Source organism: Ambystoma mexicanum, chromosome 10 (genome assembly GCF_040938575.1).
Source record: "Ambystoma mexicanum isolate Mex_15411 chromosome 10, UKY_AmexF1_1, whole genome shotgun sequence".
Taxonomy (NCBI): Eukaryota; Metazoa; Chordata; class Amphibia; order Caudata; family Ambystomatidae; genus Ambystoma; species Ambystoma mexicanum.
In genome coordinates, this window is record NC_090932.1 from 1,490,549,061 (window position 1) to 1,490,563,639 (window position 14,579).

General features: G+C 47.5%; 1 protein-coding gene across 16 annotated transcripts in view; it reads right to left on the bottom strand.

The window, feature by feature from the left end:
• CLIP1 (CAP-Gly domain containing linker protein 1) overlaps nt 1–14,579 on the bottom strand; it is a 1,286,645-nt gene that overhangs the window by 497,568 nt on the left and 774,498 nt on the right. For all 16 annotated transcript variants that reach the window (XM_069619609.1, XM_069619610.1, XM_069619607.1 and 13 more), the window contains one exon: nt 11,150–11,306. In XM_069619609.1, coding sequence (XP_069475710.1) covers nt 11,150–11,306 — 157 coding nt within the window. The remainder of the gene's footprint in view (nt 1–11,149; nt 11,307–14,579) is intronic.

Genomic DNA, 14,579 nt, shown 5'->3' on the forward strand with positions numbered 1-14,579 from the left:
ACCTGCCCCCTACAGGTGTATTGTGTGGAAAGGCCTCAGAGTGGTTTGGGGGCGGCTGATGCAGATGCCGAGGGTAAAGAGGCACCTGCTGTATCCTTAGTACCTTTGACCCGTCCACCTCGGGTGGATCTCCTTTGGCCTCTTTGAGCCGGCTGTCCACTGCCTTTCCCGAATGCGAAATAATAGCGAAAGGACTTTCCTCTCCCAGAGGTTCCTGAGGGGCGAAAAGGAGTTTGGCGGATAGCAGCTCCTAAAGATTTTGCTGCTGCTTTAGAAGTCTGCAACTTTTCCAGACTGTCATCAGCCTTTTTTCCGAATAGTGAAGAGCCGTCAAAGGGCATATTCAAAGGTCTGGCCTGTACATCTGGAGCAAAGCCAGACTTTCGCAACCACGCATGCCTGCGGATTGTTGTACTTCCCGCCATGGCCCTGCTGATACTGTCAGCGGAATCAATGCCAGTTTGAAGTGATTCGCACATGGCATCTTTGCCATCTTTAATAATGTTAAGGAAGGCTTCCTGTTCCTCTCCTTCGGGTATGCAGTCAGCCGCTGATGAAGCACACTCCCACAGTGTGTGACTGAACCTGGCGAGCGTACAGGTGGCGTTGATGGACTTCAACGCCATACAAGCAGAGAAGACTTTCTTCGCCATAGAATCGTACCTCTTGTCATCTCTATCCTGTGGGCAGAAGGGTAAGCGGTCCTACTGCTAGATGAAGTTGCCGCTTGAACTACCAGGCTCTCTGGAGTCGGGTGTTTTGATAAGTATTCAGGGTCAGCAGCCGCTACCCTATACTTGGCTGACAATCTTTTATTGATCGCAGGGATAACTTCAGGAGTTTCCCAATTAGATGTAATTTTCCTTTGTAAGGCTGCATGGAAGGGGACCACAGGGTCCTCCTGTGGACCTTTGTCTAATATGTCTGTTAGGTCATCCTGTTGAAAAACAGGCGAAGGTGCAGACCAACCCATAAATTCAATAATTCTTGCCATAAGGGTTCTATAGGGTGTTTCGGCATGTTCCCCTGGGTCTGGCTTAACAAATTCCACTTCTGGGGAAGTGTCCAGCCCACTTGCCTCATGTAGTGACTCCTGTAGGTCCTTCAACCTTCTTTCCTCAGAGGTGAAATCCTCTGAAATAGGCAGTGTGGTCCTCTGTAACCCAAATGTTTCCTGCTCAGAATCTTCCCCTTCTTCATAAATTGAAGATAGTCCAGGGTACTCTGACCTCTGAAATGGTGTAAAAGCCATCTCTAAGGCAGAAGGAGCCAAACTCGTCATTATTGGACGAGAAAACGTCAATGTCGTCGACGCCGATGTGACAGGCTTCGAAGGCGCCGAGAACGGCGTCGAAAAAACTGGAAGGGGCCTCGGAGAACTCGAGAGGATCGGGATCCTACTCGAGGACATCGACGACGGTCTCGCCGTCTTGCCAGAGGCCCTTGGAATCACCGTTGGCTGTGGAGTAGCCTTGGTCTTCTCTTTCATCTGCGTCGATGTCGACGATGGCATTGAGTCGATTGACCGATGCGTCGAGGAACCCATGAACAACGGCGTTGATGGCGCCGATCCCTGCATCAAAGGAATCTTCGACGACGGCGTCGAAGATGGTGCCTTCTTACCCAATGGCTCGTGGTGCTCTCGGGTGGAATGTTTCACCGGGTGCTGCGACTCGCGGTGTTTTGATTTTTTGGGTTTTTCACCCGGGGTATCACCCTCAGCTGTCTTCGAGGGGGTCGAAGCCGCTTTCTCGAAGACGCTTAACATTTTCTTTCTGAATTCCTCCCACTCAGCCTGAGAGCTGTGTTTTGTGGGACAGGAGACCCTTTCTGGGGAAACAGAAGATGACGAGGAAGGGGATCTGCGACGTCTCTTTTTTGAGTGTCTTGATCTTGACGAATGGTGGGAGCTACTTCGAGATCTAGAATGGGAATGTTTTCGACGGCGAGGAGACGAATGCCTCGACTCAGCCGAAGAAACCTTCGAGGAGGTTTTGACTGACTTACCTCTCTCGAGCTTCCCCATGCGCTCCTTCAAGGTTTTCGCCGTCATGGACATGCAGTCCTCACACTCCGAACAATGGTGCTCGGCTCCCAAGCACCACAAGCAGATCCTGTGTGGATCCGTTATCGTAATTTTTTTTACCGCAGTCTCGACATTTCTTGAAGCCGGATCGCGGCGTCGTCGTTCCGATGAAGATGCCATCGAGAACGAGTAGGTATTTATTCGAGTAGATATAGAGTTATCCTGACTGAACTGAGCAACGACGTTCCGAAGCCCCACGAAGCGCGGAAAAACAGAACTGAGCAATGGACGCAGCGCGTGGCTATTTATGGGCATGGTGACGTCGGCGCCGATACGGTGGCCGTCGAGGGACATCGACTCGGCAGATGTCGATGCGCAGCGCCCTCTACAGAAAAAATTTCCGAGGCCAGCAAGCTGGAAACGTATTATCAAAGATAAGGAATATGTCGGAGGACACAATCCCTTCGAAGTGCAGGCTATCCTGCTGCAGTGAGCCCTTCTCAGATCTCCAGCATGTGGGGGTCTATACACAAGTCTTCATTCCAGTACCAGCGGAGGCAGAAGTGTGCCTATCTAATCCTGCCATTGCCCGTGCATCACGCACTTGGGCCGACAGGGGAATTGAGCAGTGGTCTGTGCAGGAGCCTCGGGGGAGAGGGTGGGGTTTACGGTCTCCCCACCATTGAACTCTGGCACAACAAGACAGGAGTGGAGTAGATGGTGTGCAGCACATGCTGTGAACTGGTTGTGGGCAATCCTTAGCCCTGCTCCTGGGCCCCGCATCTCGCCATGGCTCCCACAAACCTCCCCTGATATCTACCATGAAGCAGCACCTCCAGCTCTGCACCGGAAGGCCCGCACCCACAATTAGCCTCCCTGATAACTAACAGAAATCAGCTCCTTCAGCCCGCACCAGAAGACCTCATATCCACAATCAGCCAGTGCCACCCCCTTCAGCGCCACCCTCCATCCAATCCAGAAACAAGCTCCTCTGCTTGCGCATCTGGCCCTCTGCCCCCCACAACCACCCCAAAACATTCAATTCGCTCACCCCCAGCAGCCTCTTCTAACAAGCCACTCAAATGTACCCTGATCTATGCCAGATCAATCCCTGCGCACGCCCCCGAGATCCACAGCCTCCTCACCTCCAATGGTCTTGACTTGCTTGCCATATGCAAGACTTGGCTCCATCCTGGAGCAGGCCCTGATCTTTCCATCACTATCCCCCCAGGATACGCCATCATGCGCAATGACAGAACCCAGAGCAGAGGTGGCAGAGTCGCTCTTATCTACAAAATCACCATCACCATCAGGGCCACCAACTCCAGCCCAATCCCAAACTATGAAATGTTGTCCACCAAATTCACTTTCTCACCCACCAACACACTCAGACTCCATGTCATCTACAGCCCACCAGGCCCCATTGCTTCCTTCGAGGAAGACCTTATGTTTATCATCAACCCAACCATCAAGCCCAGCTCAAAAATCCTCATCCTGGGAGACCTCAATCTTGGCCTCAATGACCCCATAGACCCACATGCAAAGAGCCTAGCCACTACCCTCAACTACATCGGTTGTGCCCAGCGAACCACTGAACCTACTCACATCCATGGTCGCACCCTCGATTGGATTGACGACCTTAACTGCAACGTGTCCGGCCTCACCACCACAACCTGCCTTTGGTCGAACCACCACACCATCCCATTCGACCTCTCAATCAACAAGAGGCCCAGACCCATCAACTAATGAAACCTGAAGCCTCAGCCCGCTACACCAAAAACCTTAACAAGAACTGCCTCACTCCCCTCCTCCCACCCCTGATAATCCAGCCCAACATGGACAAGAACCCAGAGTCCCTGGTCAAATTGTACATCATTACTCGAGCTGTCGACACTCTATCCCTGCTTAAAAAGCACAAAGCCAAACAAGCTTTAAAAACTAATGCCTGGTTCACCCCCGAGCTGCTTGCCTTCCGCGCCAAGAAACGTGCCGCATAATCTGCATGGAGAAACGACCCTTCCACAATTTCTAAAGCCCTGTATACCTCACTAGCCAAAGAGTACAAAAGAGCAATTCACACCGCCAAAGCCTGCACCTACAATGCCAGAATAAACAGCACACAATCCAACACCCGCAAACTCTTCCAAGATCCTACGCGAACTCGAGTCGCCAGTCTCCCCTCCCTCAGACCTCATCATAGACACCTGGTGCACCAAGGTACAAGAAGCCCTCACAGGGAAAATTGCCCCCCTCAACGCGAAAATATGTGCTAAGAAAAAGGCAAACCTTGCCAAATCAATGCTAGCTGCCTCCTTACCCCCCACTCCTCCTACCATATGACCCATTCCCCAAATTGACTTTCGCCCGGTATCGGAACCCAAAGTCACAAACAAAGGCCTCAAACCCTCCCGATGCAAAGGAGATGCCTGTCCGGCCCCCATCATGAAAGACTGCGCAGAGACGCTTACACCCATCATCACATCTATCATCAATTCCTCCTTCGCAACAAATACTGTGCCAACTGTCCTGAAAGAAGCATGGATCCTCCCGCTTCTAAAAAAAAGAAAAGAAACCTCTCTTGACCTCACAATCCCCACTAATTATCGGCCCATCACCACCCTACCACTTCATCCTTAAAATCCTCGACCGCGCCGCATATATCCAGGTCCAACAACACCTCGAGGCCAACCACATCCTGGGCATCTGCCAATCAGCCTTCCATCCAAGGCACGGAACCGAAACCGCCTTACTCGACCTAGAAAACAAGCTAGATGATATCAAAGATTCAGGTGCAGCATGAGGAGTAGGCTGAGTTTGCCTATCAGCAGCATTCAACCTTGTTGACGACCAGGGACTTTGCAACCACCTCACCACAACAGCAAACTTCTCCCCAGCAGCAACAGAATAGATCAGATCCTTCCTAGCAGGATCTAGCGCCCCGTGTCTTTATGGACGACCATGATGCCCCATCGACATCAGTAACCTGTGGAGTCCCACAATGGTCCTGCATCTCCCCAACCCTGTAAAACATTTATACCAAACCCCTTTTTGATCATCTAGATGCCCTCGGCATATCCTACACGAATTATACCGATCAACTCAGTTTATTACATTGTCCAAAACTGGATGGCAACCCACCAGTTATTCCTCAACAACGACAAAACAGAGATCTGCGTTGTAGGCCCGCCCTCCACCCTCTGCAACATTGACCTAGCTTACAAAGCTTTTGACAATGACGGCAAGCGGATCCAAACATCTTCTGCCGCCAAAACCCTTGGCATCTACATAGACGCCACCCTTGACCTCTCTCGCCAGGTCAATGCCATTGCCTCCTCCGCTGCCTACACCACAAAACTAATGAACGCCAGCAAGCCATTCTTCACCACAACCAACCGACTCAACATAACCAGAGCCAGAGCCATCACCAGAGCCAAACCTGGATTACTGTAACGCTCTTTTTGTAGTAACCTCTGAACGCAACTTGTGCAAGCTGCAAACCATCCAAAACAATGCCCTGCGAGCAGCTCTAGGTTTGTCAAAATACGACCACGTCACAAATGCCTAGAAAGACGCCCTTTGGCTCCCGATATGATATGATATGAAATGATATGGCATTTGTAACACGCCTATACACAAGTGTTTCAAGGCGTGACGAGGCGGGGGCGGAACAAGGGAAGACGGACAACGATCCTACTAGGCCAGGTGTCATTCAGATCGCGCAAGTGCAAAGGGTAGAGGGGAAGGGAAAAAGTGCAAAGGGAGAGGGGAAAGTGCAGTACAGGGTTAGTAGAATACAAAATAAATAATAAGGGCCAGCTGGTGGCAAGTGCAAGGTAAGTGCAAGGAGGAGGGGCTGTAGGGATACAGAGAAAGTCCTGCAGTGCTGGGGTTGCCAGGGAGGCAGTGCGGACCGAGATCGGTGAGTGGCCCAGTTGCGGATTCAGTGCAGGTTCAGTGATTTTAGCAGGGGAGAGGGGGAGAGAAAGCGGATGCAAAGAGGAAGGTTTTGAGGTGCTTCCGGAACCGGAGATGGTTCTCCTCAAGTTTCAGGGAGGCAGGAAGACTGTTCCAGAGGGAGGCCCCTGCTGCGGAGAGAGATCTACCCCCAACTTGTTGCTTGGAGAAGCGGCTGACCCTGAGGGAGTTGGAGGTGGATGAGCGAAGAGCTCGAGAAGGAAGATATTTAGGAAGAGAGAGTTGAAGGTATTTTGGCCCGAGGCCCCAGAAGGCCTTGTGGACAATGCAGAGGGTTTTGAACTTAATCCTCGCAGCCACTGGGAGCCAGTGTAGTGATTTCAGTCCTGGAGAGATCCCGTCTAGGGGTGTCACGGTATTAGTTTTATGACGGTACAATAACCTTCTTGCCAAATGACGGTATATCATGGTTATCGCGGTATAGCAGGTGGAGTTAACTAATCTTAACAAATATTTTCTAAAAGGTCATAAATTGTCAGATTTATCATCACAAACAAAACCATGCACCCAGGGCCAGAATTGGGCTTTTCAACATACTTTCCACTGAAATGCCACCCATTGCTTGCACCAAACACAAACGCACGTGTGGAGAGGAGGGGGAGGTGGGGCCCTGCTGCGACTGGCAAAGCAAACTGAATAGCTTTTCTTAAGTGGTCATTTAGGCTTTTAGCTCCCCCACTGGCTACTGGTGAAGATGAACATGTTGCCATATTGATAATCTGCATGCCACAGATTAATGGAGTCTGATGGTAGTATACGCTTATGCGCATACACACACGCACACGCACTCTCTCTTTACGTTACAGCCTTTAGTTTACTTCTGGGTCAAAAGGTGTTCAGTAATCACGGACATGTTACCCTTTGGTATGGCAGCAGGAAATACCCACAGAGATGATTAAATTTCGCAGTGTGACTTAATATATGTAAATTCAATGATAGAACCAGGGAAATCTGGCATTGTCATATGTTTAGAAAACATTATCCATTATAAATATATAAACCCCAAAGCCGCCAACCCAAAGTCCCGGGAGGATAGCTCAGCGGCAATGTGCGTGCCTTGGAAGCAAGACGACACAAAGCAACACAGGTTCGATCCCTGGGTCCGCGCTTAGAAACCTCTGGGTGTTTAAGCACGTTATAAATACGCAACTAAGACAAAAACAATTACGCAACAAAATAAACAAAACCAATTTCTTTAACAGCGCCTCGATGCCCTGGGGCTGTGTGAGCGCTTTTAAAAAAAATGTAAATAAAAAAAAGTAAACCCCTTTCCTTCTTGGCACTGTATTTATTCTTCCTATTGCTAACATGTTGATTTTGTGTCAGGCACGTGTGGTTTATGGAATGGCATTAAAAACTGCTCAAACTGAAACTACTTGGCAGACGGCACATCCAACAGTGCAAGACCAAGACTGCGCAGAACTTGCTTACTGCAGCCTTTCCAAATCAGATTGAAAAGCACACTTAACGGTATGAACGGTATACCGGTATAAACAATGTGACGGTTATTATTGTTCAATTAAGTGGTTCACGGTATCTTTAACGGTATACCGTAATACCGTTACAACCCTAATACCGTCCCTGGGCTTGAGGCCAAGGACAAGTCTTGCAGTCCTGTTCTGGATGAGTTGCAAAGGGCAGAGAGTAGAGGCAGGCAGATTTAGATAGAGGCTGTTACAGTAGTCCAGCTTCGAGAGAACCAGGGCTCTAGAGACAGTGAGCTTCTGGGGAAAGGAAGGATACCTCTGAGGAGGTGTAGATGGTAGTGTGACTTCTTAGAGACGTCAGAGATGTGAGGAGAGAAGGAGAGTGTGGAGTCGAAGATGACCCCGAGGCTTTTTGCCTTGCAGGTAGGAGCAGGAAGTGGTCCGAGAGAGGCCGGCCAGAGAGCTGCAGGGAAGGAGGGAGTGGGTGTGCCGATGAGTAGAATCTCATTCTTACTGGCATTAAGGCAGAGGTCGTTGGCGGCACACAATCCATGAAAGGATTAAATTCAAGACCCTCTCCATCGTACATAGGTGCACCACAAACACTGCCCCAGCCTACCTATCACATCGGGTGGAGAAATACAACCCCCCCGCCCTCTAAGATCCATGAACAGCCATCTACTCAGAGTGCCCACATTCACCAGAAAGACTGCAGGAGGACAGAGCTTTCCTGTCATGGCCGCCAAGCTCTGGAACCATCTCCCCATCACCCTGAGAAAGGAACCCTCTTACTGGAACTTCAGAAAAAACTAAAAACGTGGCTTTTGGCCTGAAAGATCCCCAGAGCGAACTAAGATATTCAGGTACCTGTCACCTCCCTCCTCCACCCCTACTCCTAACACCCCTCCCTCCCTGTTGTGTTTTCTAGTTTGTTTCTTGCATTTGCTGGACTCTGCATTTTATTTTTGTCTCAAAATGCAACAAGCGCCTAAATACCCAAGGGTTCAGTGCGCTGCAACAAATGCAAAAATAAATAAATACTAACCTGTAAAATAAATGAGATATACACATCTATAATCACTGTATGGGTATTGGACATACACGCCTCACTTAAGAAGTTACAGTTTTAATAGCAACAATGCTTCAATGACCTAAAGTTGGGGGGGGGGCGTGCTGTACAAAGTATCACAAGCCTTATAACATTATAATGCAGTGCAAGTCCACCAAAGTTAAACATAATAAGTCTAATCCTTAACCTAGAACAAGTGTTCAAAGGCAGCAACCCACTTTAGGCTAGTTTGGAGGAGGTAGAAAGTTCTTCTGTAGGAAGAAAAATAGGAACAATGCTGCAGGGTAGAATATTATGTCGGTTGAAACGAATGGCGAACAAGGAGGCAAACAAATAGGTGAGCAACCCAGTCCCTAAAACCAGACCAAGATTAACCACCCCATGTAATTCATTGCTGTTGAGGACAAATGCTCTCACTTTATGTTCTGGGATTGGGAGGTTCAGGGGGTCTCAAGTGTGAAGATGTTTTTCGAATGGCTATTAGGACAGCTGGTTTCCGGCCATTTAGGGGTTCTGGTCCTTGCCAGCTACCTTTAAAAAGGGAGCACCATTAGGTTGGACTTGGCAGTGGCTGCAGACAGACCTTTGCAACAACACACTTGGCGATGTAGGGTCCCTCTCCCCAGGACACATCAGATGTGATGAGCAGTTGGAGTGACCCCGCGCAGGTTCGGCAGGCATGAAGATGAGGAACCACAGGGCACAGGCTCCAGCAAGGCTCCTCTTCTTGGCAGAGAGCAGCAGCAAAGCGTCAATGGACCAGGTCTACAAGGATGCACTGCAACTTTCACAGCACCAGGCTGCATTAGATCCAAGCAACAGGGGAAGTTTCCCACTTCAGAAGAATGATAGCTACAGGGCCACTGCTACTCTTCGGAACTTGAGGATGACCTCTGTGATGCAGTACTTGGAACTGTTTAGGTCTACCAGTTCAAAGGAAGTTGGTATTGTAGAAGGTTTCCCATGTCAAATAGACAGCAGAGTTGGATAGTTGGATGGCGGGCTCAATGGTGGACGCAACAGCAGTCCCTGGCATCCCTCTGTTGGATTCCTGAATCAAGTAGACTACTAAAGAATGGCTCCAGAACCTCTCCTAATATATGGAATCCAAGGGCAGGAAGAGACCATATTACCTGTTGGGGGATTGCGATGTAACCAAACTTTTGGTTGGCTATTCAAGCATGGACAGTGAGTTCAGGCACAGCCATGACCTCATGTACGGTCCGGGATGTGCACTGGGGCTGTATGTAGTCCTATAATCAGCCAGAACAGTTTAGAATTACACGAAAAGGCTACTTTCCAGACTCTAGCCAGAACCTGCCAAGCGGGTGACCATTTATAGACACACGCTTCCCCCTTCCTGGAAGGGAGACCGATAAAATGAAAAGAGAAGCACAAAGACAGGGTTTAAACAACAGACCTAGACATACTGAGTACTATAGTTCACAAAATGATGCCATATGCAATTGCCAACAACCTGACTGGCTTTACCTAGTACGGATAGGATTAGTTAAACCGGGGAGTGAGGTTTAACAATCCTGACTCCCAGTAATCAGGGCAGGCTCGCCAGATAATCAGCAGTCATAATGGGGGTTTCAGTGAAGTGGCTGGCAAAGCTGCAAAAAGAACTGCATATATTTCCTAACACTCATGAACCCCCACCCCTCGACACATGAAACATTGATGCAGGAGTAGCTCCTAATGTACCATGAAAACCTTATCAGGCTTAACATGAATGCTGGTGGCATTGGATGTCACCATTTTGGGGCAATGAGAAGTTTGCCCTCTTGGAGAAAAGTTGCATGTGTACATGACAGGATTGATATTACCCTAACAGGGAAGATTGTCCAAGGTGCCTATCTCCCATGTACTGGTGAACCTAATCCCAAAATAGGAGGTCATCAGCACAAAAAGGCACTGTGGATTTGACTAAGCACAGAACCGCCCATCTTAGGTTTAACATCTTTCTCCTTACTATGAGATGCCTCATCACCTGTAGTAAAAGAAATTCCCTGGCCATTGAATACAGATGAGCCACCAGGGTCCAAGTGCAATCTTTCATAGAAATCAAAGGAAATCACCAGATGGAAGTTTCCAACACACTTTACGCACTATTGGTGCAGAGGAGCAGAAAAGTAACGGTGACAACCAATCCATTTCTTGAAATCTGTTCTACTTGATAAGTAGTAGAGGAAGACAGGAATGGAAAATCAGAATAGTTTCTTTTTGAGTCATTCAAAGCAGCACAAGAAAACAAAACACTGCTCCATAAGGACAAAGACAGACACACAAGTTCTTTAACACACAAAAATTCAAGAGAACAACTCAGAGTAGAGTTTTCTGATCTGCCTTAGATCAGAAAAATATGAATTGTGTGGGGTGGTTTGTGGCACTTAGGAAAAGAACATACACGCGGACGATGCAAGACAGAGGGATGCTTTTTCCCTCTGACTGACTTTACTTCTTGGAGTGCAGGCAATTGACAAGCAGTTTGGAAGATGGGAGAGTAAGTAATTGTTTTTAAATGTGCTTCACTGCCCAACTTTGAGAAGTCCACAAGGGAAAGATTTATTTCTGAAGAAACATTTCCAAAAAACACCACAACAGTGTAAATGAAGAAAGAATACGAAAACATGGACCATACTGAAATACCTTTCTTTGGATTGCAGTTCTTCGTTCATCTTTGAAAGCTGGGCAGAACTGTCCCCCGAAGAGGTAATCATTTCAGAAATTTGATTTTCTAGTTTGGCTTTAGATGCAAGCATATTTTTTTCTTTTTCCTCAGCCTCTTTAAGGGCCCGCTCCATTTCTGGGTAAAAACACAAAACAAGTTGTACCTACAGTTAACCTGGAACACGGTCCATACAATAGAGGTACAATATTACATTTCATTAGGAAGCAATGTCTTCTTTGTTTTATTTCAAACTTTGGTTTTTAACAAACAAATAGCATAGTCATGAATCTCTGAGCAACAATATATCAATGTAAAACATTTGATATGTAATATGATACATACAGGAAAGAGGATGTAGGTAATATGGTCATAGGAATGGATAAAGGAGCAGAGCGATGATAGGAATAGGAGATACGAGAATAAGGTGAGCAGTCATCTTGTATGGCTAATATCCAGTTCCTCTATAGATTGAAAGGTGGCTGACATATTTGTCATATTTTAGGTTGTCAGTGAACTTCTTATCTTAGGGGGCAACCTGACAATGTTTGAAACGGAGGCACTGTTACTGGCATGGGCTAAGGAATGGTCTGAGTTGTCATCTAGTTTGTGCCAAAATAATTCTCTTTCGAGAAAAACTGCCTAAACCGAAGCGGCACCGGCTAAAGTGTAGAAATAATGGAAAGGATTGTTGGGTGACCAGATGACAGACACAGAATGGGGAAGGGCATGGGAGCATAAAAAAAGGTCTTGAGAAATAGTTGCTTAAAATTGATTTCTAAAATTGCATTATAGGATATTTCATCACCATAACTGTTCTGCATAGAATCTGTGTTTTTGAGCTAGCAGATTTTGACAGGGGGTGTGTGTGCCCCAATATCTCAATTTTGGAGAGAAGTGGTAGATGCATTTGCAAGCTTTTTGGAATGAAGATTGGAGGCCTCACTTATGTCATGCCTACTGTGGATGCTGCTGCTATGCAAAAGTGTGCACAGCAGACAAATCTCCTATTGAGGGGAAGTGCATGCTGCTTGGACATGGGCTTGATGCTCCTCTGGGCAAACTCCTGCCTTCATCCTTTCGGGGTCATACATTGAATACCACAAACATGGGTAATGACAGTAATTAGTAACACCTGTGTTATGATGTGCTTGTCTGAGTCTGCTATAGCTGGTCATGTGCTTAGTGATGTCATGCAAGTGTCAAGTGGAATGTTGATGTATCAGTGTGAGAATGCTGTGTTGAGTGTTCTGTAGGAGTCAGTTGGTCCCCACCTCCCTGGGTGATGGGTGCCGGTGATCTGTCTTATACCTGATGTCTTAGTCCTGTAACTTGTAACTTAAGAACTGGAAGTAAACCTATTAAGAAGCAATCTAAAGCAAGTGTGGACTATATCTTTATATTACATTGGCGACGAAAGCAGGAAAGGAAGGTGACTGTAGAGAACTGCTTCGGGGGGTGCAGGAATCATCAGGAAGAAGGAAAGAAATGGACATCACCGCCCCCAAGTAAGAAAACCCATCACCCAGAGCGGATAAGGGAGGAGTAAGGCCAAAGCAGATTGGATCAGCAGCCCATAGTCCTTGGGAGTGCTGGGTCTTGGGGCATAAGAAGTGGAAGTGATCCACTTGAGAATGGTGCCCTTAGAGTGCTGGATCTTGGGACATATGTAGTGGAAGTGATCCATGTTAGAAAAGTACTCCTGGACTAATTTGGGCGGACCAGACCAGCAGCCTCTTTTCTAAGGGAGTGCTGTGTGTGGGGCCATAAGGGACTTCAAGGGCCAGCTAAGGTGATGAGAAGCTTCCCAATATGGTGGAAAGGTCCCGTAATTTATAGTGGACTAAAGGAAGAATAAGCGTTTCTTTCTATTCCCTGATGTGCATGCAGTTGGAACGGTCCCATAAATAGAAGTGAAGCAAGTGAAAGATTAAGCATTTCTTTTAGTATGTGCTGAAGAACAATGGACGTGATATATATATATATATATATATATATATATACATGGGATACATTACTCACCGTAATCGTATTTCTGATGCTTTTATCTGCTTAGATTCACATGCTGTGCATAGGCCGACATCTAGTGGAAGCTGCGGAGTATTACAGTTTGTTTTTCGAAACTCGAAAATGGGCGTCGACACAGGGCGTGCCAGTAATACTATCCCTAGTGTGACGTCCACTGTACCCAAGATCCCTCACGCGTCTAGGATCCTCAGATTGTATTTCTTCTGACATGAGGTAGCATGAGGAGTAGCATGAGTACAGATAATCCAAGCAAATAGACAGAAAGGTAAGACTACAAGCAATCATGCGCCTTCTCTCGGAGGGGAGGAAGGGTGGGTCGCATGTGAATCTAAGCAGATACAAGCATCAGAAATACGATTACGGTGAGTAATGTATCCCTTCTGAGGCTTGTGGAATCTGCTTAGATCACATGCTGTGCATAGATTAGCGAGCAGTACCAGAAGAAGGAGGTGGGATGTGAGAAGGGTCATGAGCAAATAAGTGTCTTAGAACCGCTCGTCCCACTTGTGTATCTGCCTTGGAATGGGTGTCAATGCAGTAATGCTGAGTAAAAGTGTGAATAGAGCTCCAAGTAGCTGCTTTGCAAATGGTGTCAAGGGGAACATTTGCAATGAAAGCCAGAGTGGCCCCAATGCCTCTAGTAGAGTGGGCCCTTGGCGTAAAAGGCAGAGTCTTTTCAGAGAGTGAGTAACACAGCTGGATACAGTTAATAATCCACTTCGAGATGGCACCTTTAGAGACGCGATCCCCCTCTCTGCCTGTGGCTACGGAGACAAACAGTTGATCTGTTTTCCTTAGCGGTCTTGTTTTATTTACATAGTAGAGGACCGCCCTACGCACATCTAGGGTGTGTAGTTTCACCTCAGCCGAGCTTTGCGGGTTCTGGAAGAAAGCCGGAAGCTCGATGGACTGGTTTACATGGAATTTTGATATAAATTTAGGTGAGAACCTAGGGTGTGTGCGTAAAACCAGTTTGTCTTTTTGGATAGTAAAGAAGGGATCCTGCACTGACAGAGCCTGAATTTCACTGACCCTTCTTATAGAAGTAATAGCTACTAAGAAGGCCGTTTTATAAGTCAGGTGTTTGAGACTGCTTTTATGCATGGGTTCGAAAGGGGGGCCCATGAGCTTGGCTAGCACCACGTTAAGGTCCCACCCTAGCGGTGAGTTTGAAATAGGAGGGTGAAGTCTCTTTACTCCTTCCATGAAGGCTTTAACTACTGGTACTTTCCACCACGACACCTTGCTATGGGAAGTGGTGTAAGCCGAGAGGGCTGCCAGGTGTACTTTCAGTGAGTTAAAAACCAATCCTGCATCTAGCAGGTGGAGCATGTTGTAACGCTCACCTGATTCCCACGGAGGCGCAGGTCTGGCTTCGAGTGC